Source organism: Atractosteus spatula, chromosome 20 (genome assembly GCF_055471065.1).
Source record: "Atractosteus spatula isolate fAtrSpa1 chromosome 20, fAtrSpa1.hap1, whole genome shotgun sequence".
Lineage (NCBI taxonomy): Eukaryota > Metazoa > Chordata > Actinopteri > Semionotiformes > Lepisosteidae > Atractosteus > Atractosteus spatula.
Genome location: NC_142725.1, coordinates 8,764,833 through 8,789,553, shown reverse-complemented (window position 1 = coordinate 8,789,553; position 24,721 = coordinate 8,764,833). Strand labels below are relative to the sequence as shown.

The following is a 24,721-nucleotide window of genomic DNA, read 5'->3' as shown; positions in this document are numbered from 1 at the left end:
ATTAATAGTAGTACGTTGTACATTACATTAAAGACAAGTGGGGGGTTTTCGATTCTCTGATGGGTCAAATACAGTGTCAGCAACCCTAAGAGCATAAACCCTAGAGCCTGGAGTTTGCCAGTTCCAGTCCTTACTGTGCAGTACAGCGACTATGATTAGGAGATCAAAATGCCATTCCCACTTTTCGGGGCCTGGGGGGGTGGGTTTCCTGACCTTCATAGTTACTAACTGTTGCATATACACAACACACAAGCTTGATTGTCTCCATGTAGGATGCAAAGAATGTGTGAATGTACTTTTTTTACAAAGATTCCCGAAGATCCATGCAGGAGAGCAGTCCTGACTTGGATTGAATAGTAATTGACCATTCCCTGTTGTCGTATGAAAAGTGAAAATGTATGTGAAGTCCTCGGTCTTATTGATAAATAAGGAGAGGGGCAAGGGGATCATAATTGTTTCATTGAAAAGGCATTGCTGACCACATGGGAAATGGATAGGCAACCTGTTTCTGACAAACAGCTTCATAGCCCAGCCCCAACAGGCTCAAAGCTTGCTGTTATTGTGAGGTGTTTGAGAGGCTGACAAATGCCACGTCTGAGAAATGAATTGCTGGCTGTCGTAGGTAATCATTAGGTAGCCTGGCAGCAACTTAAGTGTTATGTTTTTATTTCTGCAGTTTGGATTTGAAGAAAGCTGGATGTTTAACAAGGGAAAAATATAATTTTGCCAATGAGAGGGAAAAAAAACCCAAAATGAAATGTTTCAATGTAAAGTTTTTCTTTCTTTGCACTACCAATAAGCAAAATCTGAACATACATCGTTAAAACTCTTAGGTCTAAAATGGCAATACAAAGCAAAAAGTCACAGCAAATACATATTTAAACTATTTTCTCAAGACTCAATTGGTCTGGTATGTAAAGGACATACTGCAACTCATCTGTATTTTTAACATGCAAATAATAACAATAACAGAGCGTGCGTGCATGGGAAAGTTGCAGTAAGCAATGCCAGATTATGCTTCTTGATGTTTTAGTTATAATTTGAACAAAGATCCCCAGCCCTACAACAAAGCACTGTACAAAAGATCTGAGAATTCTTGGAATGCTTTTCACATAACATTTTCTAAATACTCATATTTACTGGGCTTTTATGAAATTCAATTAAATGTCATCTGTTTTTGGAATGCAGATTCTGAGTACATGCCTTGCCTTCTATTATCTTTCTGATGCCAACATAGTGAGCATAGCGATGGGCCCTAAAAACGGATTAAAAGCAAGCAAAGGAAATTCTTAAGTTTGAGACCTACAGGTAAGAACAGGAATAGCTCCGCAGAGGTAGCTGAAAGGTTCCTGTACTGACACTGGTGATGGGCTCGTGGATTATCAGTGCTGACCTTCAAGATGTTGTCTGACCAGGAGCAAAACTAAGAATGACAGTGTCTTAAACCTATTTTGATAAGGATCCACTTCCTCAGTCAAGTGAACAGTGGGAAAAAAAAAAGAAAACCGGTAAAGAAAGAGAGAAAAAGCTTTTTTATGTATGAGGAATTAAGTCGAGTCAGTATAAGTGCTCTCTGTTCTTTTTGTGTCCAGTGCCTTGGTGTGTGCGTATTATAACTGGATTGGCTGCACTCACCAGCTGGGTGTCACTGTCTCACTGTTTTATTGTGAAGGGCCTTGGCCTGCCTTGGCATGAGCAGAGCTAGCAAGAGCTGGTAGTGGCGTCTGTTTCCTCTTGCTGTCTGTCTTTAAGGCGTTCATGCTGTCTGACACACTTACAGTATAGAAAGCAACACATTTTCTGCATTAGTATAAAGCTGAACGATTTACAATCGAGACATGACTGGGTTTAAGCATGTCAATTGACCTGTGTTCATGAACTAAAGAAAACAAAGAATCCAATTAATCTAAATGTTTTCCCCTCTCTTTTTGTTTTGCAGGAAATCGCAGCTTATTTAATAACGTTTGAAAAGCATGAAGAGTGGTTAACAACATCCCCTAAAACAAGGTATGAAAGTGCCTTCCATTGACACGAATAATATTCAGCAGAGCCGAATTTATTCATTTTACTTTCTTCAACTTAAACTTTCCTGCCTTTGTGGTTAATCAGAGCAGAAAGGAGTTGATTTACCAGTTTTTACTTGAAGAGTTGCAATGCTTCCAGTTATGCGCTGCAAATGGCCATTTTTTAAACGGCTTATACTTTTCAGTATATGTACTGTGCGATAATGGAATATTAATGTCCACTTATAACTTGAAATCGCAGTCATGCTTATTAACACAATGTACGCTTTTCTCATTTACAGTATAAATGTGGAGTTAATGTATTCAGTGTTAATAGTGTATTTACTATCCATCGATAAAAGGTCATTTGCGAGAACTCAACTAAAGTCCGACTGAGACTTTATTACAGAGCTTGAAATGAATAGCTCTCTGGTGTGCAGATGAGAAGGGAAAGCAGAACAGAAATATAACCCTGCATGGGCTGGTACAGTAATCCTGTGTACAAAAAACATGATGCTTTAAAGAACACTAGAATACAGTAATTGTTTAATTTAAAGTAGTAGTTTGCATAACCTGTACTTCCCTCTTTTTACTTATGCAGCATACTGCTGTCCCTGTGCTCTTTGAATTATGTTAATGACCTTGCTGAAATTATTTTTCTGTGTTGGCCAACTCCCTCTGGCTCTTGGAGTCATTTCTTAGGGCAAATTGACGTGGAAGGCTTATTGGCCCATCCATCATGCAAGGAACTGAAATACTTCCCCATCTCAGTTCTCCATTGAGTTTTTTACATTCGATACGATTATCATTACAAAAATAAAAGAAGAAAAAATTAAAGAAGATAAAAATTGGCTCTAACAGGAAGTGAAATATGGAGCCCAAAAAAGGAAATCATTAATAATTGTTGACATTTGCATTGTGGTTTTCATCCCTAAGGATCCTAAAGCATTTAACAGATAGGAGTGGATCCACTTCTTTCCCCTGCTCACGTGCTGGGACCACCTGGGTGATGCACAGCAGCTATTACACCCAACAGTCCCAGCACACAGTAGCTCAGCAGAAGTGAGAAACTGCTTGACCAGTTGAATTAAGGGTAAATCTTATAAACCCGTTTGTACTGGTTTGGAGTAGAATTAAGCCAGGACACCACTTTTACAAAAGGTCAGTTCATATAAACCGACAGTGTCCAGTTGACAGTTGTTAGCTCAATAATTTCTTGCTGTGTATGCTATATTGTATGTATATTGTACCTACCCTGTGATCTGCTGCACTGTACCATAATCCGACTATAGCCAAGGAATGAATTGTGTCAATTGTACTGTAAGTTTTAAGTGTGAGATCTCACGTCGACATCTTTAATTTGGTAAGTGGTGCTTTGCTCTAAGAAAGCTGTTAGAACAGTTTGGAGAAGAGAAAGCAAATCACTGATGGTGGGCAAAAGATTCATTGAGCTACCGGGAGAAAATCTGGATACAGAGTGCCATATGGTGTTTGTTTCCGTTATATAAAGCATGCATGTTTTATACATACCCCATATCAAAAATGATAGCTGTACCCCTCCCTATAAACTTGATTTTTTTTAGTGCACCAGCCCCTTTTTTGTTTCTTGACTGTGTGATTTGTCACTGAGGTGGCCCGTGCTCGAGTCCCACGAAGCTGAGAGTCCTCTCGGTGAGGGAGGAAGGGTGAATAGCGGGTCCCTCGAAGCAGCGCCTGGAACTCGGCGCCTGCGTGCACTCCCCCTGAACCCCCGGCTTCAGAACCGCGCTCCTCGTGCCTGGAACAGGCTGTGCTGTCTGCATCACAGAGCAGCTTGATGTGCGCCTTTCAGCAGCGCTGTAGTACCGGGAAGTCCCAGCTCACTTCCAATTAAAGAGGGCAGGCTGTTACACGATCTGACAGTGCTGTGTTTTGTTGCACCCGTGGTTGCCAAATGTGGAGCAGTCAATTTTATTTTTTGCGCTTCAAATGGTGTGTCCTTAAACAACACACTGTACCCACAGACTAGGAATCCAAGCTAATCCTTGACAATTCGGCAAAGTTTAATAGAATTGATCATTATTTCTGTCCCGTAGTCTTGAGTCAGCAGCCCTTACTTGGTTTAATTAAATGTCTTCATTCATGTGCAAATGGACCCCGGGCAGTCTGACATAGAACTGACAGAGGATTCTTCACGTGCCCTTTGCCCATACAGGAAATTGATAGCAGTGAGGTCTGGCTGTGCAGTATGTGTAAGCCTGTTTCTAAACAATTTCTTTGCTTAATTTTCCCCCGATTTACTGGAGAGGGCCCCAGAACCAAATTCATATCCTACCCCATCATACCATAAGGATGTTCCCTAGAAGAATGCCCTTCTTAGGGGAACTTTTCCTGGCGCTTGTCCAAAGGATGTTAATCTGTTAATCAGTCTGCTGTCATGCTTCCAAAGGTGTGTTCTGGACAGAGCTCATTCCATGCAGCTGGAAACAAAGCCCCAGAAAATTAGCAGATTTTTGGCAATGTTGAATTTAAAATGTACATGTTTCTAGAGCCACATTTAAAAAAAAAGCTTTTTTGTCAGTTGATAACCGTGAACTCATCCATTTCAAGTTATGTAGACAAAATGAGAAAATATTCTGAACTACAGTATAAAACGATTTTTCTTCAAACAAAAGAGGCACCCTTGATTTCGGTTTGCACTTGAATTTGTGTTTTGTAATATCTTTCTAAACCATTTCAGAGTTTGAGTGCATTAAACAGGGATTGTTTCTTTTAAGTAGAACAGTAATGAACAGGAGAACAGCAAGGTCTGAATCCTGATTGTCTATAAGCCAGTGCTGCTCTTGGAAAGGTCAAAGGGTAAAGGTCAGAACATTGGGAGCTAGGGTTAAATGACTGATCTAGTTTGTCATTTTTATACTCCTCAGGGAGCCATAAGAGGTAGCATGTGGGGCCAGGAGCTGCACAGCCCAGTAATTCTTCCTCAGAAGTCAAGCTAATGGCAGGAGTCAATGGGCCAGGGTGTTGCTAATAGATAAGCTGTAGGGTCATGCTTGGTGTGGCAGGCAGCGTTGTTCTCTAATTCCAGGCTACAAGTAATATCAGCAGATCCCTCAGATGAGAAAGACATCTTGAATAAATAGGTATTCCTCTGTGCCGACGTGCTTGTGAAAGTAACAGACGACCTTGTCTTATAAATACTGTATAAAAGTGTGACTACTAGTAACTTACTGTATTTATACAAAGTACTGTGTGCAATGCATGTAGTGAAGTGTATACCACTTGTGCTGCAGCAAGAATTATGTTATTGCAGAGACACATAGAGTTGGAACTGCACTCTGCAAGCTACACAAGAAATTACGTGCTACTACTGACGTGCACAAATGTCAACAATGTCATATGCAAACTTGAAGTGGAAAGACAACTTCAAGAAGGGTTGTGGATTGAAATTCACGTGCTCACAAATGCGCACACTCTTTGTTCTGGTGCGACCTGGGGTCAGTCAGAATCAGATCAACGGGGCCATGTTTACCTTTCGTGCAGCTTGTGATCAGCCAGGGGAGCAACCCAGCACGGGGTGATTGATGTGTACAGTCCCTGTAATATACAATCGCTTTTCAGAGAGGAAGTGCAACAGTGCTTAAAATCAATAAAGCTGCTCTCATGCTGACTGCTAGAACAGCACTACAACTAATTCAGGTATCACCTGTCAAAATCGGGAAAACATTTCCAAATAGTTCTCTCATACTGTAATTTACACACTTTCCTGGCTTTCTGCCCTTTTCTGTACTTTTTCCTTTTACTGTTTCTTAATGGAGGATTGTATGTCACCCATGCCCCGTTTGGGTGCTTACATAGCGTGGGTTCGGTTCCTGTTGTTGGTTCTTGTTAAACACCGTTACAGTATTAAGATTATTTTCGCGATGATGTGAGACAAGTGTTTGCTGCAGACAACTTTCAGTCCCAAAGAGATGAAAATTACTCGGGGAGAAGTGAGATTTTTGAATTGGTGCAGCTCTAATAAGCGTCCCTACTCCCCCTAACATCGATTGAACATTTACTGTTAACTTTCTGGCCGCCTCCTTTCAGTATAGTTACTGTATGTATCTTGTCAAGCATTAATCTAAGGAGAAAGAGAACCAGAACCTCAGGAACCAAGAAAAAATGAAGTAAAGGGCAAAACTTAACAGGCACCGTGACCTCCCCCTTTCTGTTGTGCCTCCTTGCCTGGTTTTACAGAAACACATCCTAAATATTGCAGATATTTTAATCAGTGTTGCAGAGTTTGTTAATTGTAGGAAACAAATCACTTCCGTTTCATTTAATCTTGTTGGCTGCAGTCCTCTTCATTTGAGCAGGCTGTACAGCACAGCCTCGGTCTGCCGTGAAGTCAGCCACAGTCCACCTCATGTGTGATTCCAGGACACTTCTCACAGCTAGAAAGGACGCCCTTCGCTGTTCCCTACCCTCAGGTGTACAAGCATTTGACTCGTTTAAGGATCTTGGAGCAATACTCTGCCAGCGAGTGGGCCGTGTGGTGGGCTGAGTGGTCTCCATTTTGCTTTTAAGTCGTCTTCTGTTCCGAAAACTCCCGGTGGCTCTCTGTGGCTTGTCTGTTCTGGAAAGGGTGATGTGGCATGTTCTGTGATATTGAAACTATCAAACAATACGCCGGTGTTCTCGGAGGGCACTGAGTGACACCGCATTCAGACGCCTGCGTGCCTCTGTTCCCCTTCCTCAGTCAGACGCTGCTCCGAAATGAAACCCAGTGTCCCAGAAGGCCTGTTCCAAAGACACTTCTTTTATTAAAACCTACAGCAATAACACCGCCTGGAAAGGAGGAGGAGAAAACAAAGATCCTTATGGAAATAACTCGTTCTTTCATATAAAAATTTAATACAAAATGAGTCCATGTCCTTGCCAATATCAATATGCTCACTATTTTTGTGTTTGAGTGTGCATTTAGGTTTTGTGTGTAATTGTTAACAGGCATACTGTATGATTCAGTTGTTAGAAGTTGTGAAACCTCAGGAGCTGGAATGGAGACAGAATTGTTTTGGCTGGTACCCACCTTGACAGAGGAGTTAGCGTGAACAATCGTGCAAGTCTGAGTCTGTTTGAATGTGCCTTGTCCAGTGCGTGATCTGCTCTTGCACTGGCACCTGGTGTCTAGGAATAAAGCCGCTATTAGATTAATTGAATATCGGAGTCTAGAGCTCTTGAAGTGAAACCGGGAGTTGGAAGGAAAAGCGAGGTAGGGGCATGCTTCCTGGCATTCCAGAGTACTGGCTTCTAACCAGGAGAGAAGAAATTAAAGACCTGAAAAAAAAAATAAATGAAAATGCAATGTCTTTCCATGCAGCGGTGAAGCCTGTCATCTAATCTGTGACACGGGGGACATGGAGTGCCATATGAGGACATGCCCCTACTGCCTTGTCACTGCAGATCTGTGCAGTTGCTGTGGCCCCGAGACTGCCCATGGCTTTGATTAGAATCCGCTGTGTCTTTCAGCCACCCTGTCATCACGCCTCCCCGGGCCCCCACACTCATGACAGCCTGCCCCGCACTGGAAGTGGCAGTCACAAGCTGCACCAGGGGCAGCGGGGCCTGCCGACTGCCCCTGAGGCTGAAGCAAAGCCACACAGACATAAGGAACGCAGGGAGCAGGGCAAGAGCACTGGAAACGGACACAGGCAGTGAGGCCCAGAGAACCTGATGACAAGGGTGAGGAGGGAGTCAGTCTGAATCTGGACCAGGAGCCCTGGGACATGTCAGCGTTTCGCTTGAGTTTGATAGTGGAGGGGTGTGCTTCGTGCAAGGATGAGGGAAGGAGGGCACTGAAGGAAGGGGCACTAATGGGCACTTAAGACAGGAGATGTCTTAAGTGCTGGGAAAAGTAGAAGGATCAGAGAGGAAATCTGAGAGCGGAAAGTCAGAGGTATGGGCAAAGAGACCACAGTTAAAGCCAAAAACAGACATACTGCAAGACAATGAAAAGGGCATATAAGGAGGAGAAACTGTGAATGACTTAAGAGCCTGGTGGACTGTAGCATACATCATATACATGTAGTTCAGATGGGGAGCTGCGTCAGCATGCGTAGGCCGCAAAGGAACAAGTAAAGGTTTATTCCATGGTGAAAAGAGAAGAAAGAAAACACAATGTTTCGGCCGTGGAGCCTTGTTGGTTTATGTGAATCATTTGTATATATTTTATAAGATTGTCAGATGGGAGTTGCAGATTTTCTTCCCATATCATCCATAGCTACTTGTTCCTTGTTCATTTGGGAGAGTTTCTCAAGAATTCTCTGACTTCCAAATCTGTAAGTTCACAAATAAGAAGTAAAAACAGCCAAAACACAGGCGGTTAAGGTGACAGTCACTGAAGAAAAGGAAAAAGGGAAAGGCTAAGGGAAAGGCACAGTCTGCACTTGAACCGAGTGGGTTAAAAATCATAATGCGTAAATAAATTAATATATAATCACTTGATAAATAAATAAGTTTATGTCAAGCAGGTGTTCAAGGAGAAAGTGTCAGCCAAACAGGCTGTAGCCAAGAGAAGTGCTGCCACAGCAGTGTGATAATAAAGACTTAATTCAATTACTGCTTCTCCGCTGGTGCACATGGTGCTGGCTCGCTATCAACAGGGGCAACAGGAAGACGGACCTTTTTACAAAGAGCTACATTTCCTACTCAATCTGTTTGCAGCACAATGATCCTCAGAGCCGAGAATGACACTGCCTTTCATTTCTTTTCTGAATATTGGGACTTTCAGTGCTACACTGTACTTGTTTTAATGTCTTGCTGTGCTGAATTGTGCTGCTATTTTAGAGTATCACAGTTGAGTTATATGAGCATTGGGTTCACTGGACTGGAATGTGCTAGTTTTAGTGTTTCCCAGTATAGTTTTGCAACTGGATTAAAGCTTGGTAGTCTAGAACTTTTCTCCATTTAGTGGCTCATAGAGGGCTATTTTGTTTCTCTGGGGTGAGTTCTACTGGCTGTCATGCCTGGCCACACAAAATTGAATTGCTGCAAGTGTCTTTGAGTAGAGAGAAGCCCTGGTTTTCCTGCCGCAGAGTGGTGTTTTCCAGAGAGTTCAGATTTGTGACTTTATTATAGCGCTTAAGACCCACCTGACGTACTGTGCCGTTTTGAGGCAGTGCACACGATCGGTCTGGATCTGCTCCAGTCTGTGTTGCTGTTAGCTTCTGGCGAGTCAGTAACTTGACCCAGCGGTGGAGGTTGATGGCCACGTGCTCCCAGACAGAAGTGACAGGCCTCTGGAAAAAGCAGGGATGCACCTTGGCTCCAGAGCTGAAATCTCAAGAGGACACTCAGTCAAAACCACCGCTGATGTAAAAACAGAGTGAGGGAGAAAGGGCCGCTGGAGGAGTTCCAGGCAGCTGGATGACTCACCACATGGCACGAGGAGGCCCAGGAAACAAACATCGTCTGCTCAGCCTTCAGTTCTGTGCTTTTGTCAGCGCTGTAGTGTCCCGCTGGGCTCTAATAACGGAGCTCAAGTCTTCAGGTGCTTTCGGTTGCCCTTGAATGTCAACAGGCAGACGTGTCTCTTGCCGAAGATGACACTTATGCTTACTCTTTACCTTTCAAACCAGCATGTTTGAAATTGGACGCTCGCTAACATCATGGGGAGTGCCCAGCTTTCCCACACTGTTGTGTCGTCCCTGCGCAGTTTAAAAGGCTATCCCAGCTGAAATGGGATGCAATTCAATTGATCACTTTTAATAGCACCTGTACAGAAAAATCCGCTCGAGCATCCTTGTGATGGCTGTGGGCCTGTCCTGCCGGAGGAGTGCCTGTTTCCCATTTGTCAGGCTCTTCCCTTGTCTGTTTCAATCAGTTCTGCTCTGTGTTACCGTTGCTGAGAAATTGCTGACTGTTGTGTAGGCCTTGATAGTCGGCTGGCATGCACGTTTTGTGTCACACACTTGTACCTGTATCTCTTGCAAGCCTTTCCCTGTCCCTTTTACAAAGAACCTACATCATATCCCACGATGAGGTGTGATTGGTCGCGATGCTAAATCCATTGGCGAGGTTTCTGTGGGCAGATCACGGGAACTGCCTATTCATTGCGCTATGGCCACACAACTGCTGCTACAGGAAAAAAAAAAAGTTTTCTTAGTAGCACGTATCAATCCCATGAAGGGAAAGAGAGGGCATTTGCGTGGCATTTGGGGAGTACAGTGAGTCACTCTGGCACATCTTTAGTTGAACATGCCACCTAAGTGCCTTCTCTCTCTCTCTCAGTCAGATCATTCAATGTGACTGTGTGGGTGCCAGCACTGATCTCTGTGTAATGAAGTGACAGATGAAAAGAAATTACCTTTCAGTGTTCAACCAATCTTTAAAATCAATGTCGGGGAGAAACTTCATTGCGGACCCTAATGATATATCTTCATAAAATTATTTCACATATCTCTTCTTCAATATTTCAACTCCAGGCAAAAAAAAAAGCTTCCTTAAATGCTTTATTATAAAGAACAGGGTGAGGGAAAAAGAAGTAGCCTGTTATTAATTTTGCATTGCTGAATTAATTAATTTAAATATAAAAAGTTAATTGATAAATTATTCAGACTTTTTTGTGCATGTAAGCTTGAGAGTGAGATGGGGAAAAGAGAGGTGAGAGCCATTTAAAATTGAAAAATTAATATTCATAACTTTTTTAATGAAGTTTTTAAAAAATGGCTATCAATTCAAGGTTTAACCAAGGCTTAATTAACAATTGTACAGGAAGCCAGGTCCTAGATATCAGAATGAGGTAATAGAAAAATGACAACAGGGAAATGACAAGAATTCAGTATATTTTTTGTCTTTACACAGAACACTTCACACAGACAATGTAGAAATCCCAAGCACAGTGCTACTCCAGAAAAAGGTCTGGATGTGTTTTAGAGGGAAGCCAGCATGTTGACAGATTTTGACAGCCATTATTGAGGATGAAGTATGAAGCACTAGGTTATTGTAGTCTTACTCTGTTGCAAGGTGGCATGTGTGCAGTGTAGCCAAGTATTCTTGACAGCCTGATTTCTTTCAGAGCTTTTGGTTTTCTTCTTCCCGTTTTGACATGACTACTTTACCCCAGTGATCTGGGAGAACATTTTGTGGCAGTGGTTCATCTGCAATCGAGATAAAGGGCTTCCATCTCTTATGATGTCATCATATGACATGAGTTTACCTCATGAAGTGCTGTGGATGGTGGCATTTAAGTCCTGCTCGGGCACTTCTTTCTTAAGCTTCTGGATTTATATGACTGCATTGTTTCAACGTCCAACTTCTTTAACCAATACAAGGTCGCAGCGGATCCTGGCGAGCAATGGGCACAAGGCAGGGTACACTCTGGATGGGGCGACAGTCCATCGCAGTGCACACACAGACAAAAACACAGACACAAGCTCACATTCTCACAATGGCCAATTTTGCAGAAGCCAGTTTACCTGCCAGACATTCCATGTCTTTGGAATGTGGGAAGAAACCGGAGCACCCAGAGGAAACCCATGCGATCAGTGAAACAACATATAGTACAAACCCCCCGCAGATAGCACCCATGGTCAGGAATTGAACCTGGTGTCCCAGCACTGCAAGGCAGTAATGCTGAGCACTGCGGCACTGTGCCGCCTCTTAAGTGATGGCAAGTCACTAGAGGAAAGACGTAGGTTTTGTCTGATTTATATAGACTTTTATGTGCATTTTTTGTATGTTGTAGAGCTATATAAACATTAGAATGAATGTTCCTAGGGTGGGCTAGGGTGGGAATTAAGTGCAGCAGTTGAAATTAATTATGGTTATGTATATTAATAAGGTCTTTATCCAATCACAGTTATGCAGGAGGTGGTTCTGATTGGATGAAGAGCTAATTAATATTCATATCCATAACTTATTAGAACTATAAATATCCCAAATACATACAGTAGATGCAAACATTTATACAGAGTTTTTTCTGGATCACCAAAGGCATTTTAGACTTTTCTTCGCTCCTGATCAATTTGTGACCACTTGTGTAGTAACTTTGCGGCCCTGCCTTTTAATTCTGTCTCAGTGTTCCTTTGAAAGTGCTGCAGAAGTATTTCGTCCTTCAAACTTGTCGAACGCTCAAGGCCCGTGTGCGGCAGCGAGGTATGAGGCAGCAGAACCCCTCTGATCAAGGCTGCTGTTCGAAGAGGGAGGCGGAGGGGGTCTCTTCCACAAACCGAGCTGCTTCCTCTGCTGTGGGCCGGCAGCGACTAAGACGGGCTTTGATGCTCCGCAGCAGGCCTCCTCCTGCTCCGAGTCGGAGGAGCCTCACTGAAGGAGCCGTCGAAAAGGCAGGCTGTCATGTGGCGGTGACTGATGGGCCTTTTCATTAAAAAAAATTAATTGCTGACCCGTTTAATATCCTCTTCTAAGTGTCTCCCGTGACATGCGGTGATTTGCTGCGTGCAGCGCTGACACTGTTGTGATGCTGCTTGCAGCTTAACGGAGAAATCTCTAAACACCTTGCAGTGTGTCTCCTAGCAATGATAACCGGTGGGATACCGAGAGCACTGGCAGTCTCGGACACCCAGGGTAATTTTCTTCCGGTTTGGGGTGGAAATCCTCCCTCTGCACTTGCTACCTTCTCGCTGCCCCTCCTGTTCTCCTCACAGTCACTGTGCCTTCTGCAGGCCCGTCGCAAGGCTAGTAATTTTATGCTCGTTTTAAAAATTGTTTCTTTCATTTCTTCCTTTCTCTGATTGTATTTGCTCTTTATACGGAAGAGAGAGAGAGAGAGAAAACTCTGAAAGACTATACCACCCACTGTTTCAGTGTCTGCTGGCAAAGTAAATCACACTTACATAAAAATTTAAATGGGCTGCCCGTTAAGCCACAGCTTTCAGGCTTTTATATTTGGGAGGAAATAAATCTGGGGTGATTGCTCGATACAATGAGGTCACGGGAGGCTTATTGCGGTGCATAAAGGCTGCTGGGGGCTGTTTCTGTGTGTGTACTCATGCATGTACGTGTGCATTTAAAAGGCATTTAGAGTGTAACGGAATGGGAGAGCAACTGCGCCAAAAATAGACCCACAAGCAGACCAAAACTGGAGATTTAGGCAAAGAAGCCAAAACGGCTACAAAAATGGATCTGTGTGTTTTTATTTTTTTGTTACTTCAAAATTTGGTATTCTCTGTTAGTTCCCATGCTTTACCATTCGTTTTTTTTCTCAACCGGCAACTGTTGGTCAGGCTGGCACACTCATTGCAGGCCTTGCATCTGCTGGGAGGAGATGTGGACGACACACACATGAGCCCTCCAAGCTGTGCCCTGTCTGCAGACGCGCCTGCAGCTCAGACAGCAGCTCTGAGGGTTAGGAAGAGGATGGGTGCAGCTGTCACTCGTTGCTCTGCAAGCTCACTAGCGCCTGGCAATGTTCTACAGCAGGCTGGGGAAGCCTCGGTCCAAATCGAGCTTTGGCCTGGACAGTTGCACTCTGCTTGATAGGCTTTTGGTCACAGCAGGCTAATGCCATTGAACACCTTTAAACTAGTGATCTCTGGAGCTTAGGGCTCAATATCCACTTCTATCAGTGGCCTTTTTCTGCTTGGACCACTGTGGGCTCAGAGTAGGTCTCTTCTGATTTTGGCAATCCTGAACAAACAGATATGCAATTTTGTAGTCACAAAAGCTATTTGCTGACATGGTATGAATTAGATACTGCAGTTTTATACTCTTTAATCTTTAATCTGAGAGCTTCTTGGACCCAACCCACTGTACTTTAGAGTCTCGCAGGACAAGCAGGCCACGTTTGGATACCTGGTGGGCTACTGCAGGTGTGCGACTGTCTTCCCTCGTACCAGGATTTATTTTCACCTTTGCAGGACTCTTTTGGTGATTGTTCTTCTTCTGGTCTGTCTTGTCTTGTGATATTTAGTGATTCCATGCATGGTAAACTAGCCGAATTCCATCATTAAAATGAATGTTATTAAAAAGTCTTCCCTTGAAAAGTGTCCGGTATTGTTGGAGAGAATGAGTTTGGCAGTTCCTCGCAGCTGCTCTGAGCCTGATGTCTGCAAGCCTGTTAGTAAGAAGAGAGCTAACGCACAGCAACAGCAGAAAAAACAACATCTTTAAACAAAACCTCTCCCTTCAAAGGACATGAAGGGACATGAAAGGCATAAGAAATGGAATGAAAGGAGAGAGGGTCAATAATCGTAAACTCCTGGAGCTGTGACTTTTGTCCTTAACCATGTTTCAGATCCACCCTCCCCCTTACCAGCACGTTGTCATGGTGAGTCTTCTGTCTGTTGGCCCTTTGTCACTCCAGGCTCTAGAGCCATCAGTGATCGTTCGCGCTCAAGCAGGATAAGAACAGCCGATTGCCTCGGAGTTTATTCATGAAACTCCATCCTTCTGTGCCTGATGGGCTGTAGTCTATCCCTTCCCTGTAGCACTCCCTGGTTATTTACTGCTGGCAGAGGGGATCACCAATTTTAGGAAAAAATTCTGTCTGCCTTATTTCTGAGACCCAATCCTGTGGATCCTAATAGCTTTTCCGTGGCGCGGAGGTGTGACACGTGTGGGTCTTCTTCTGGAGTGCCAGTTCACAACATGGTGCTCTAAGCCAACTCCAAGGAGCATTTTGTCGACAGAAAATGAATTGAATTCAGCTAGCACTGTATTTTCCCCCCCTTTTAAATTCTCTCTCTTAAGTATTCTGAAACCGCATGGTGCCTTTTCTGGGCTTTAATTAAGGATCTTTGATTTAATCCATGTAATTTAATCAGGAGCAGCGACTTGGAAGTAGATGCCTCTTTGCATTGTGTGCTCACTGCCGCATGCTCTGGCTGAAACGCAGAGGGGGGAATGCTTGTGAGGAAACATGGACTGTTTCAAGGCCAGAGCCCGGGGTCTTCATTACAAGATAAGGTTAAACAATACAAGGTCCATAATGCAGCTCTTTTAATAATACTAGAGGACGCAGCTTGGTCAACAATGCTTGTCAAGCGCTGATGTGCTTTCTCCGAGAGAGACAAAAGGCAGCACTGTGCTTGGTGAGCCAGTCCAGTTTATCACATTGCTATGGAAGGCAGCTTGAGAATGTAGTAACTCCCGACTGCTGCCCAGATTAATGATGTCACCTTGGCACCGAGCCACCGATGTCCAGAATAATAAATAAACTTACAAAAGGTTGGAAAGGGAAATTGCTCTTTTTCAATCATTTCCCTGCCGTTCTCTTTCTTTCATTTTAAAACGGCCACCCTTGTGGCACAGGAGGAAACCCCAGGGGTCCACGAGGAGCCTTGAAGTGAGCTCTGAAGCCCATTGGTCTATGCCATGTTGAAGCCTGTGCAGCACTTAAATTGCTCCCCAGCTCGCTTCCTCAAATTCAAGCCATGGACAGTGATTCATTAAGGATTGTTTGTTGTGAGATATTTGGGAACATGTAAAGGGAAGCTGAACTGCAGGGTTTGTGTGAATTGTGTACCTGCAGGAGCAGGATTGATATACTGTAGGGCTGACCAACAGGTGTATGAAGAAAGTGCCTATTGTTGGGTTTCATCTTTCAGGGATTAGGACCTCTGCAACATTTGCTCATTATATTAGAATGATTAGTTTAGTAAGAGTATGCAAGCGATGATTCTGAGATCAGAGATCACTCTTCTGTCTTCAGGGCTCAACAGCGGTGTAACAAATGAATAAAACAGGTTTAACGTATTCACTTCCTTAGAAATTAGTCTTAGAAATTCTGGAACTGTTCGGTAATTCCAGTGAATTCCAGTTTCCTTCTTCTTTCATTAAAGACGCCAAACCATTTTGTAATGGGTAAGGTCTTTGTGGGATTCCTGCCACTTTATTCTTCCCCTGTTTGAGAGCATCTGTGAAGTGGACCCACTCATCTTCTGCCTGTATTACTAAGCACAGCCCATTGCTGAAGAACAGGTCCTTACCGGTAAGCGCTTTAATCAGAAGTAAGGGCGCCCTCTCAGACATTTCCCAACTCAAAGTGGGTGCCGCGACACTGTCTTAGCAGACTGAAGTCTCCCTCAGCAGTCTTCAGACGTTATGATGGAGAGTTACAGTATGTGTGAAGTGCATAATGACAGGTTCTGCTGAAGAACGCCAAAGAGAGACCGTCTGCTGCTCGGCACTCTGTTCCTCTCGGCCCCCTGGTTGTGAGTGTGGGGCTGCAGAGAGAGAAATGACAGCTCTGGAAGCAGAGCAGGGCTGCCAGTTGGTCTCCAGCGGGGCCCGTCTGTCTGCAGTGTTTTCCCCGCGTGCCGTACAGGGACGCGTCAGCTGTGACAGCTGATCGGGAGCGGTGTGTCTGCGTCTGCGGCTGTCCCAGAGGCCGAGCGTCTCGCTGTTTCTGCTCGCTCGGCCGGGCCCGCGGTGCCACATGGAGCTCCAGCCGCTCATCATGGGCTCCATCACAATCGGACCCCTGCTTCTCAGCGCTTCCCGCCGGGCTGGCCCTGGCCTGATCCTAGGCTTGGAAGACGCGGTTCATGATCAGGGTCCCTAGCATATGAACCGTTCCTCACTGCTTAGCCACGCTACTCACCTCTGCGCCGTCGGTTTAACTGTGTTTTGAAGTGCTCCTTTGTTCTCTGTGGGGCTTTATGTCTTGTCACACGCCAGTCAACTCCCACCTTTTCAACAGCTCCATGGCGTTGTGTGATCCTTTATTGCACCTGACTCAAGTACAATATTGTGTTTGCATTGCCATATGCTGCGGAGATTTACCTTGTTTCTGTGTGCATTACCGTTGTTTCCAGATGTTTCGTAATGTCCATTTTGACACATTGCTAGTACAGCTCTTAATTACCCTTCCCAGTACTTTATAGCTCTTAACATCACTGACAATACCACCGACTTACTTCACAGGTTGATCAGTGTTTTTCCACTGGGCCACCATGTTGCCTTGTGTTGCTAACCACGCCCATTCTCTCCAGCGCTAACTACATCCCGAGGCTGAAGGGAGTGTCCTACACTCAAAAATGTGTAGTGGACCTGTTGTGGGACATCCTCAAATTCCACTCCTTATCCCAGACCTCTTCAGGATAAACAGTGAAACGCGAACACGATGGCCATGATGGGAAACTATGTGAAAGTGCATTTAAAACCGATAATGTGAGAGCTTATTTACATAAAGGATTGTGAGAGTGTGGAACAAGCTACCAGCCATGGTGTTGGAGGGGACACCCTCGTTTCTTTTCAGACCAGTCCTCACCCAAAAGGGCTGGGTGAGCTGAACGGCCCCCTCATGTCTGCAAACTTTCTTATGCTAATGTGTAAGGTAATAGCATTTCCCTCTAATGTGAGGGAGAGCCAGGGGAGAAGGCTTATGGATGTCCTGCTGTCGTTTGCAGGCTCCCCACTCGCTCAGGCCCCCTCCACTGTTGCTCTTTGCTGCCCCCCCAGCTCTGTACCTCCCTGTGTGGCTCAGTCATGCTGGGTTCCGTTTCATCAGGCTGCCCTCACATCTGGAAGCACAGCGGGGCACAGCTGGAGAGGTGTGCCACATCACCCGCAAGGAGGGAGTGTGTGAATGGTTGGGGGGTATACAAAATAAATCAAGCGCCTGTTTAAAACGCATTGCATTTCGGTGCATTGCAGCCAGCATCTGCATCTCCACATTTAAGAAACAAACATATCTTGGGGGCACGCTCTGCTGGCCACGTTCAGAGGATTTCTCTCAAGGTCTGAGTACTTCCAGTAGTTATTATTCAACTCAACAAGGAAAGGAAGGGCTGTGCTGGATGTGTTTCTTTCAAAAACAGTTCTCATAAGAACCATTATGATGGAAAAAGGCTAAGAGCCAAGGCTTTTACTTGATATTGTGTGAGACCAGGGATGTGCTGTGATGCTGGGTTTTTAAATTAATTTTGAAAGGAACAGATTGTTAGGTATTATGCGCTTTTTCTGAGATGACCATCCGAAAGAAATGAATAGCAAGATGTATTTTATTGGTAAAAAATGGGTGTTAAACAGTAGAATTAACTCTTTGTTGTCTGATGCCTTTAATTGTTGAATTGATTCAATAAACTCTGGGCTTCCCAAAGATATACTGTGTATCACACTGTATTTTTTTCAATAATGTCTCTTTAATTTTTGACCATGCATTCTCTTTTTCAGTTTTGTTCTGTCTAAGTCGTTGTATAGGAGAGTCTTTCCTGCATTGGTTCATTTTGCTAAGTAAAGCCAAATTGTCATGTCATTTTTTTCACACTGGCGTTGAAGATGCTTGAAATTAGGTCTTCCCTCCAAATGTACTGTATGTGTCAGGAAAGAAGGACATGGAGTCTGTGTACAGCATGTACCGTATGTGTGTGAGTATGTGTGAATGCTTCCATGTCTCAGAATCTGTTCATCTCAGCCTGTGTGTGAACTATTAGATATTGAGCAGGTTTCATGCATACGAACCTTCTGTTGTTTGGATCATTTTCCTCTTAGAAAAGGTCTTAAAACTAAAATGTTCCCAGTGGCTTATGTTAATTTAGCTACAAAACTTTTTTTTTTTTACTTTTTAATGCTGCCTCGACAATCGACCCCTTAAATTTATGTTGTGTGTTTTCAGTGCTCGCATAATAATCAAAGGCTGACCATGGAAGAATTGACAATCAATAATCTATTCCGTATAAATTAATGGCCATTAGCATTTCTAAGGTCCTTTATACTTCACAGCTCACAAAACTCTGGAGGATCTGAAATTAAAAATGTATTAGGAAGTGTTTGCTTTCTCAATATTAATATCACAAGACACAGAACCATCCCCTTTGTGGGCCCCAGAAGGCTTTTCACTGAGTGGCTCCTGCAACCGTGGATGACAGAGTATCACTCCCAGTGGTTTTCTCAGTGAGAAGCACAGAGAGAATTGTTTTTTAGGGTTAATAAATCAGAACAAGAGTGTCCTTACTGGTCCCAGACCCAGGAAAGCTAAGGAGCAGCTCGCTGCTGTAGTTCTCAGGAGGGCAGTCTGATCGGTGCAGTACCCGGTCTTGACTGCTTGCAGTTTGTACTTCTCCTTTTGTGAGCTGCATCTGAGATGTGGGTTTTGCATCTGTACTTCAGGGACGAGGTGCTGTGCAAGGAAAACTTGACTTTCCGTTGTGGCGTTACTGCGAAGGGGCTGGGGAAATTCAATGCAGTGTGACACAGTGCTCTCCCATTCCATAATTAAATTTTAAGTTCCATGTAGTGTGGAACCTATTGGCTTGGCAGATGTACCGCTATGTTAAACTTTATGTTGCTTGAAAATGGTTTTCAAGTGCATTCAAGACTGAGATCGTCTGGCTGTAAAATTGTCTGTTTTATGATGCTATTATCAATGAATTTTTTTTAAAGATGCAGTTCCCCATACAGTATATTTAATTCATACATCATTTATAAATATGTGTGTGTGTACATTAGCCTACAGAAAGGGTCATCTGAGTATGCAGGAAGACAGTAAATCCTCTGTGCTATGTTTGCCCAGGGAAATATCCAGGATATCGGATATAAGGGAATCAAGGATATTGAATGTGCCAGCAGAACAGTTTGAACAATCAAAGCAGTGAGAATCTCTTGTATAAACCTGTTGTGTATACTGGGGCTGCATGCATCCAAGGGTAATACTGGTCTGCTTGTACATGTTTCTCTATTTTGTGACATCCTGATAATTTTTAATCCTTGTTTCATGTCTAATGTGCACAGAGCTCTGTCCGTCAGTAATTTTAGAGGGTAAAACAAATCATTCTTTGTTGTATTATGTAATACAATGGCTTGCAATGGAAAAAAACAATTGTCTTAGGAAAAGAAACACAAAGTATTTTAAAGTGTATTGATGGGTAGAAATAAGCCTTCACTCCAAACTGCTGCTCGGAATTGTTTTGGGATAGGAGGTGGCTGTGCTTCACTGCACAGCCGTAGGTACAGTCGGGGCCCTGCTGTCAAATACTTTTGAGATGCTTGAAGGTAGTATGTTAGAGTATTATGCTTGTCCATCACCAATCACCAATCACAACAGATCCACCTCAGTATTAGCAGTAGCTAAAATTTAACTTGACTTCCTGATCCAGTCACTCAAAACACACGCATATTTCTGTGGCAGTCTAAGACTCGTCTTTGTTTCACACTTTGACCTTGATGTGGAAATGCCAGAGATTTTAACTTGAACAGGAGGATGAATCCAACTAATACTGACGTCTTTCCTGTCAGTGCCTGGCTAGAGGTCTTTGACCCCATGAATTCTGGAGACCCCCTGGCCACGAGCCTAAGCGAGTCCTGCCAGATAACAGCTCAAGACATCTAGAGTCATATAGACAAGCTGCAGCATCCATCCAGTCACCTCGGCGGAGACTTTAAATGGACAAATGGAAATTAAGTGGAACTGCATTTTAAGATTGAGAATTGGAAGTACTTCTTCCCGCAGAGTTGTGGATTTATACGATTTACAGTAGCTCCATTAACCTGTCTGTATATGACAATCCAGTGTGAACAGGAGTTATTCTTGTGGCTCTTCTGTGAACTGTGAACTACAAGGCTATAATACAGTATGTCCTGTTTTGTATTATGGTGAGAAAAACTGAACATAATATTCCAAATGAGGTCCTACTAGTAAGTTATAAATCTTGAGGATAACTTCACTTGATTTAAATGTCTCGCCTTTTGTCAGATGCCTAAGCGTTCTGTTAGCTGTTTTTCTTAAGGAGGATATAGACACATCTATCTGCAGCTCAGAATCACCTGTGCAAAATGAGTATGATCTTACTTCCCGTGTGGATCACGTTGCACTTGGCGATGTGAATTACTATTTGCTAAGTGTCTATCCAATCCAACATTTTGTCTGACGTTTTGTAATCTACTCACTGTTGTCTCTGTTTCCCATGTTCCCTATTTTTGTATCATGTGCGCATTTCATTGGTTTACTTGCTATAAAAAATTTGCTGATATAGGTAAAGAGGAGCATTGGGATCTAAAACCGAACCCTGCAGTTCACCACTGCTTACAGGTGCCCAGTTAGAGGTTGAAGGCCTTATGCTAACACACTTTCTGCTGTTCATTAACCACTTCTTGGTCCATTTGTACTGTATACTGTTCATTACTTGCCGCAGTTCACAAAAGCATCCACACCTGGGATGGGCACCAGCAGACTTTTTGGCAGGAGTCTACAACCCAAACACTATTCTGTTCTCCTAGTGCAGTGTGGACGTGTTTGTTGTGACTGAGTAGATTCTCTTTAGAAGGGACTTTTTCCTTTTTCCTCTCAAAAGGGAATTCTGAACAATTTCAAGGTACAGATCACCAAGAATATCTTATCGTACCCCATTAGGTCTCATTTTATTCTGTTTTCTTTCTGTTTTGCTTAGCTGTTACAAAAAAGGAGCAAATCTTACACTGAAACGAAAAAAGCACCCTGTGAAAATGGTTTTGCATTCCTAGTAAATTAGCTTTTTCTCCCTGAATACTACTACTGCAGAGCATTCAGATAAGATTGCCTACTTGTTGAAACATTGGGCAATGCAGTTGCACAAAATATAGGCCTACTGAAATTGTCTTTTTATATAATACACCAGTTGGAAAGTAGAAGAAAAAAGTTAGTTTCTTTGTTTCCTCATTTGTTTCATTTATTTAGTTATGAAATTGCAAGTTTTTCCTGGATGTAGTATCTTTTTACCTCTCATCAAAACCATTGAGAGATCTTGTCCGGTAAAAGAAGAAAGCCCCTCAAACAGAGTCCTGTATAAAGCAATAATAATATTAATAAATTAACTTAAATGTGGTCATCCTGGAAGAGAAATGTTTGCAAATGGATAAAAGGTTAAAAAATAGAATATAGTGGCTGATTTTCATTTCCTCCAAAACCAGAAAGGTCCACCAGGACAATGGGTTTGTTGAGTTTGCATAATCAGTTTGCATTAAACTATTCCCACAGTGATTGTTGCACATCTTACTACAGCATGTCTACAGTATCCCACTTCCATTGTGTTATTACTCTTCGCACTCTTTTGGATAAGGCAGCCTTTGAAAATGCTTGTGAAGACTAGTGGAGATGGGGAGGCAAATAAACATTGCACAGTGCTCTGATATTAACAAATAGACCTTTCTGAATTAGAGGCTGTTCGGTCCGAGCGTTCGGTACTTTTTCAAAAACCCTGAGATGAAACAAGGAGAAGGGTCAAGAGAAAGTGTTCCCTCACGTGACTAAGTGTTATTTAACAAGTGTTTTTTCTCAGAATGGAAGTGCCAATGCCCTGTGCAAATCAATTGTGCTTGTAGTAGATTGTAAGCATTTTGTATTGAAATATCTGAAACTTACCACGTACAGCGTGAGGAATACAGTATTTTGCAAACACAGGAATTCAGTCTCTACTTTACCCACAGTTTCTAATATAGCATGTGGTACATGTATATGGCTAGGAAGAGCTTTAAGGCGCTGCAAACTTATTTGCTTACAGGAGGCGTGTGTGGCACAGAGAGCCCTATCCCTATCTCTTGCTCACTGGCAAGAGAGCCTGGCTCGGGCCCCTCGCTTGTGAATGTCTTCTAAACAGAGGCTGACGCCGCTGACAGGGAGGGCGAGAGAAAGGGGGGCGCTCTTTGTGGCGACTGTTTTATTCTCTCTGTCCTTATTCTCCCTCCCCAGGGACGCGCTCGTTCTCTCCTTCCGAGCGCAGGGCTGGTGGAGTCTATTGATCCGCCTGTGAAATCTGACATCTGAGGAGAAAAAGGAAGGTGGAGGAGGAAAAAAAAACAGAAAGAGTAAATGGGAACTGGCACTTTGCCTGGGTGTTTTAAAAGGAATAAGTACAGTTTATCCCTGTCATTACTTATTTATTTGTTTATTTATCTGGTTAGTGAGGGTGGTTAACCCTCTGTGGACCAGATATTTCATAAAGGGCGCCCAAAGGTTATAACGCTAACAGCTATACAGTAGCCTCTGGAGCTAATGTGCTTCAGTGAAGATATCACTTACCCCCAGAACAAGATCTAATTGATTCCTAATATTCTGCATAGCAAAAATAAACAATTACTCCTGTTTACTGTTACTTCTGTAGGTTCTTGAAACTGTTATAAGTTTTAAGTGGAAAAAGAGATACTGTAGTCGAGTCCTGGGAGTTGTGTTTCCTCAATGGCGGTTTCACCCTGACTGAGGCCTGACCCCCTCTTTTCAGTCTGTCGTACAGAAGGGAGACGTCACTCCGGTTTGTTAGAGAGACAGATCTGATACAATTCTGAGCTCAGCGAACACCGGGAGTCTCTGCTGAGTGGAAATCCGAGTCTTACTGTAGCTACATCTAGGGTCCCTCCTACTCAAATCCTTGCTGCACAGCCAGTTTGACCTAACGACTTGCCAGTTATAGGCCCATTTGTAATTCATGGCATAATCCTTGACACAATGAGCAATTTGGGTGCTCCTGTTCAAGGATGCCTCATAAAATGTACGGCACACACATTTCTGAGAAAAATAAAGTAGGATGTGAGATATATATATATATTTCTTTTACCGGAACATCAATGCAGATTTGTTGCCTTTATAACTTCTTTTAGTTTTAAGCTAGGGATGTAAGAAAGTAAACGTACAATACCGAGCGCTGGCACTGTTTAGTTCTGCAAAGGAAAGAATAAAAGGAGCTTATCCCACAGGGAAGAGCAGCGCTGTTCCTGGCGTCCCAGCGGGATACTCGGGCTCATCAGCATGCAGCTCTGAGACATGATCTGAGCAACTTGCAGAAGTTCAGTGCTCATAGAAACTTAAGGCCAGAGTCACACTGAAGTCAGCACAGAACTTCGTCGTACCACACTTCTGGAACGGCACAGCGTCCTATGCGCAAATTTACAAAGCAGCGTGATAAAAACAGAGCTTCCCGTGAAGGATGGCCATAGAAGTAGCTCTGCTGCCTTTGTTTCCTTGTGCTGTGAATATGCTTATCCCTTCAATCCCCTTCTGTTACTTGTTACAGTTGCCTGTGTGGCTGCAGTCACCTTGAAACTCCAGCTAACTTTATTAAAAAAAACTTGTTACCTACCTTGCCTCTAAGTAAACCTTTTTCCTGTTTAAAATGTCAGGGTGCTTGCTTGATCTCCAGGGAGGAAGTAAATGTTCACAGTTACTTAAAACCACTAAGGTGTTCAGTGCTAGCTGGTGAACCCTGAGCACCATTTTGCTGTGTGAACTGGGGTGTTAGTTTTTCGATCACTGCAACACATCTGTAGCAGCAGAACACTGAAAAGGAATATTGAAAATACTGTTTTAGCAGTACAGGTGTCTCATGTCTCAATGTCAAAATTTTTAGGGTGGGCTACAGTGCTTTACTGTGCACTTACATTCTTGACATTATCCATCCATTTTCTAAGCGCTTATTGCAGTTCAGGGTTGTGGAGGAGCTGGAGTCTATCCCAGCAAGCAATGGGCACAAGGCAGGCCAGACTGTGGACGGGGCGCCAGTCCATCACAGGGCACACACAGACACAAACACACAATTTACCTTTCCTACATCTATGAAGTTATTATCAATACAATGGCAATCTTTTCTGTAGTAGGTGCACCACATTTATGTAACAGACATGACAAAGGTTAATTCATCATGCTGATTGAAAATGTCATTAACATTGGCCTGCTCAACAGGTCAATGGGCCTACTGTGAAAGTCCACAGGAAGGGGAGGCAGTATGGTCCCAAGACTAAATCAGTGCCTTGCAGTCAGGTTGCCTTCCTTCAGTCAGTGTGCTCCAGTGGAACTGGCCCTCCGTAAACGATCACAAAGGCGGAGCATGGTG

The 24,721-nt window shown here is 43.4% G+C and overlaps 1 protein-coding gene across 2 annotated transcripts in view; it reads left to right on the top strand.

The window, feature by feature from the left end:
- The window catches only part of LOC148817486 (calmodulin-binding transcription activator 1-like), a 421,546-nt gene that overhangs the window by 177,273 nt on the left and 219,552 nt on the right, over positions 1 to 24,721 (top strand). For both annotated transcript variants that reach the window (XM_088937940.1, XM_088937938.1), the window contains exon 4: positions 1,940 to 2,007. In XM_088937940.1, the coding sequence (XP_088794066.1) occupies positions 1,940 to 2,007 (68 nt within the window). The remainder of the gene's footprint in view (positions 1 to 1,939; positions 2,008 to 24,721) is intronic.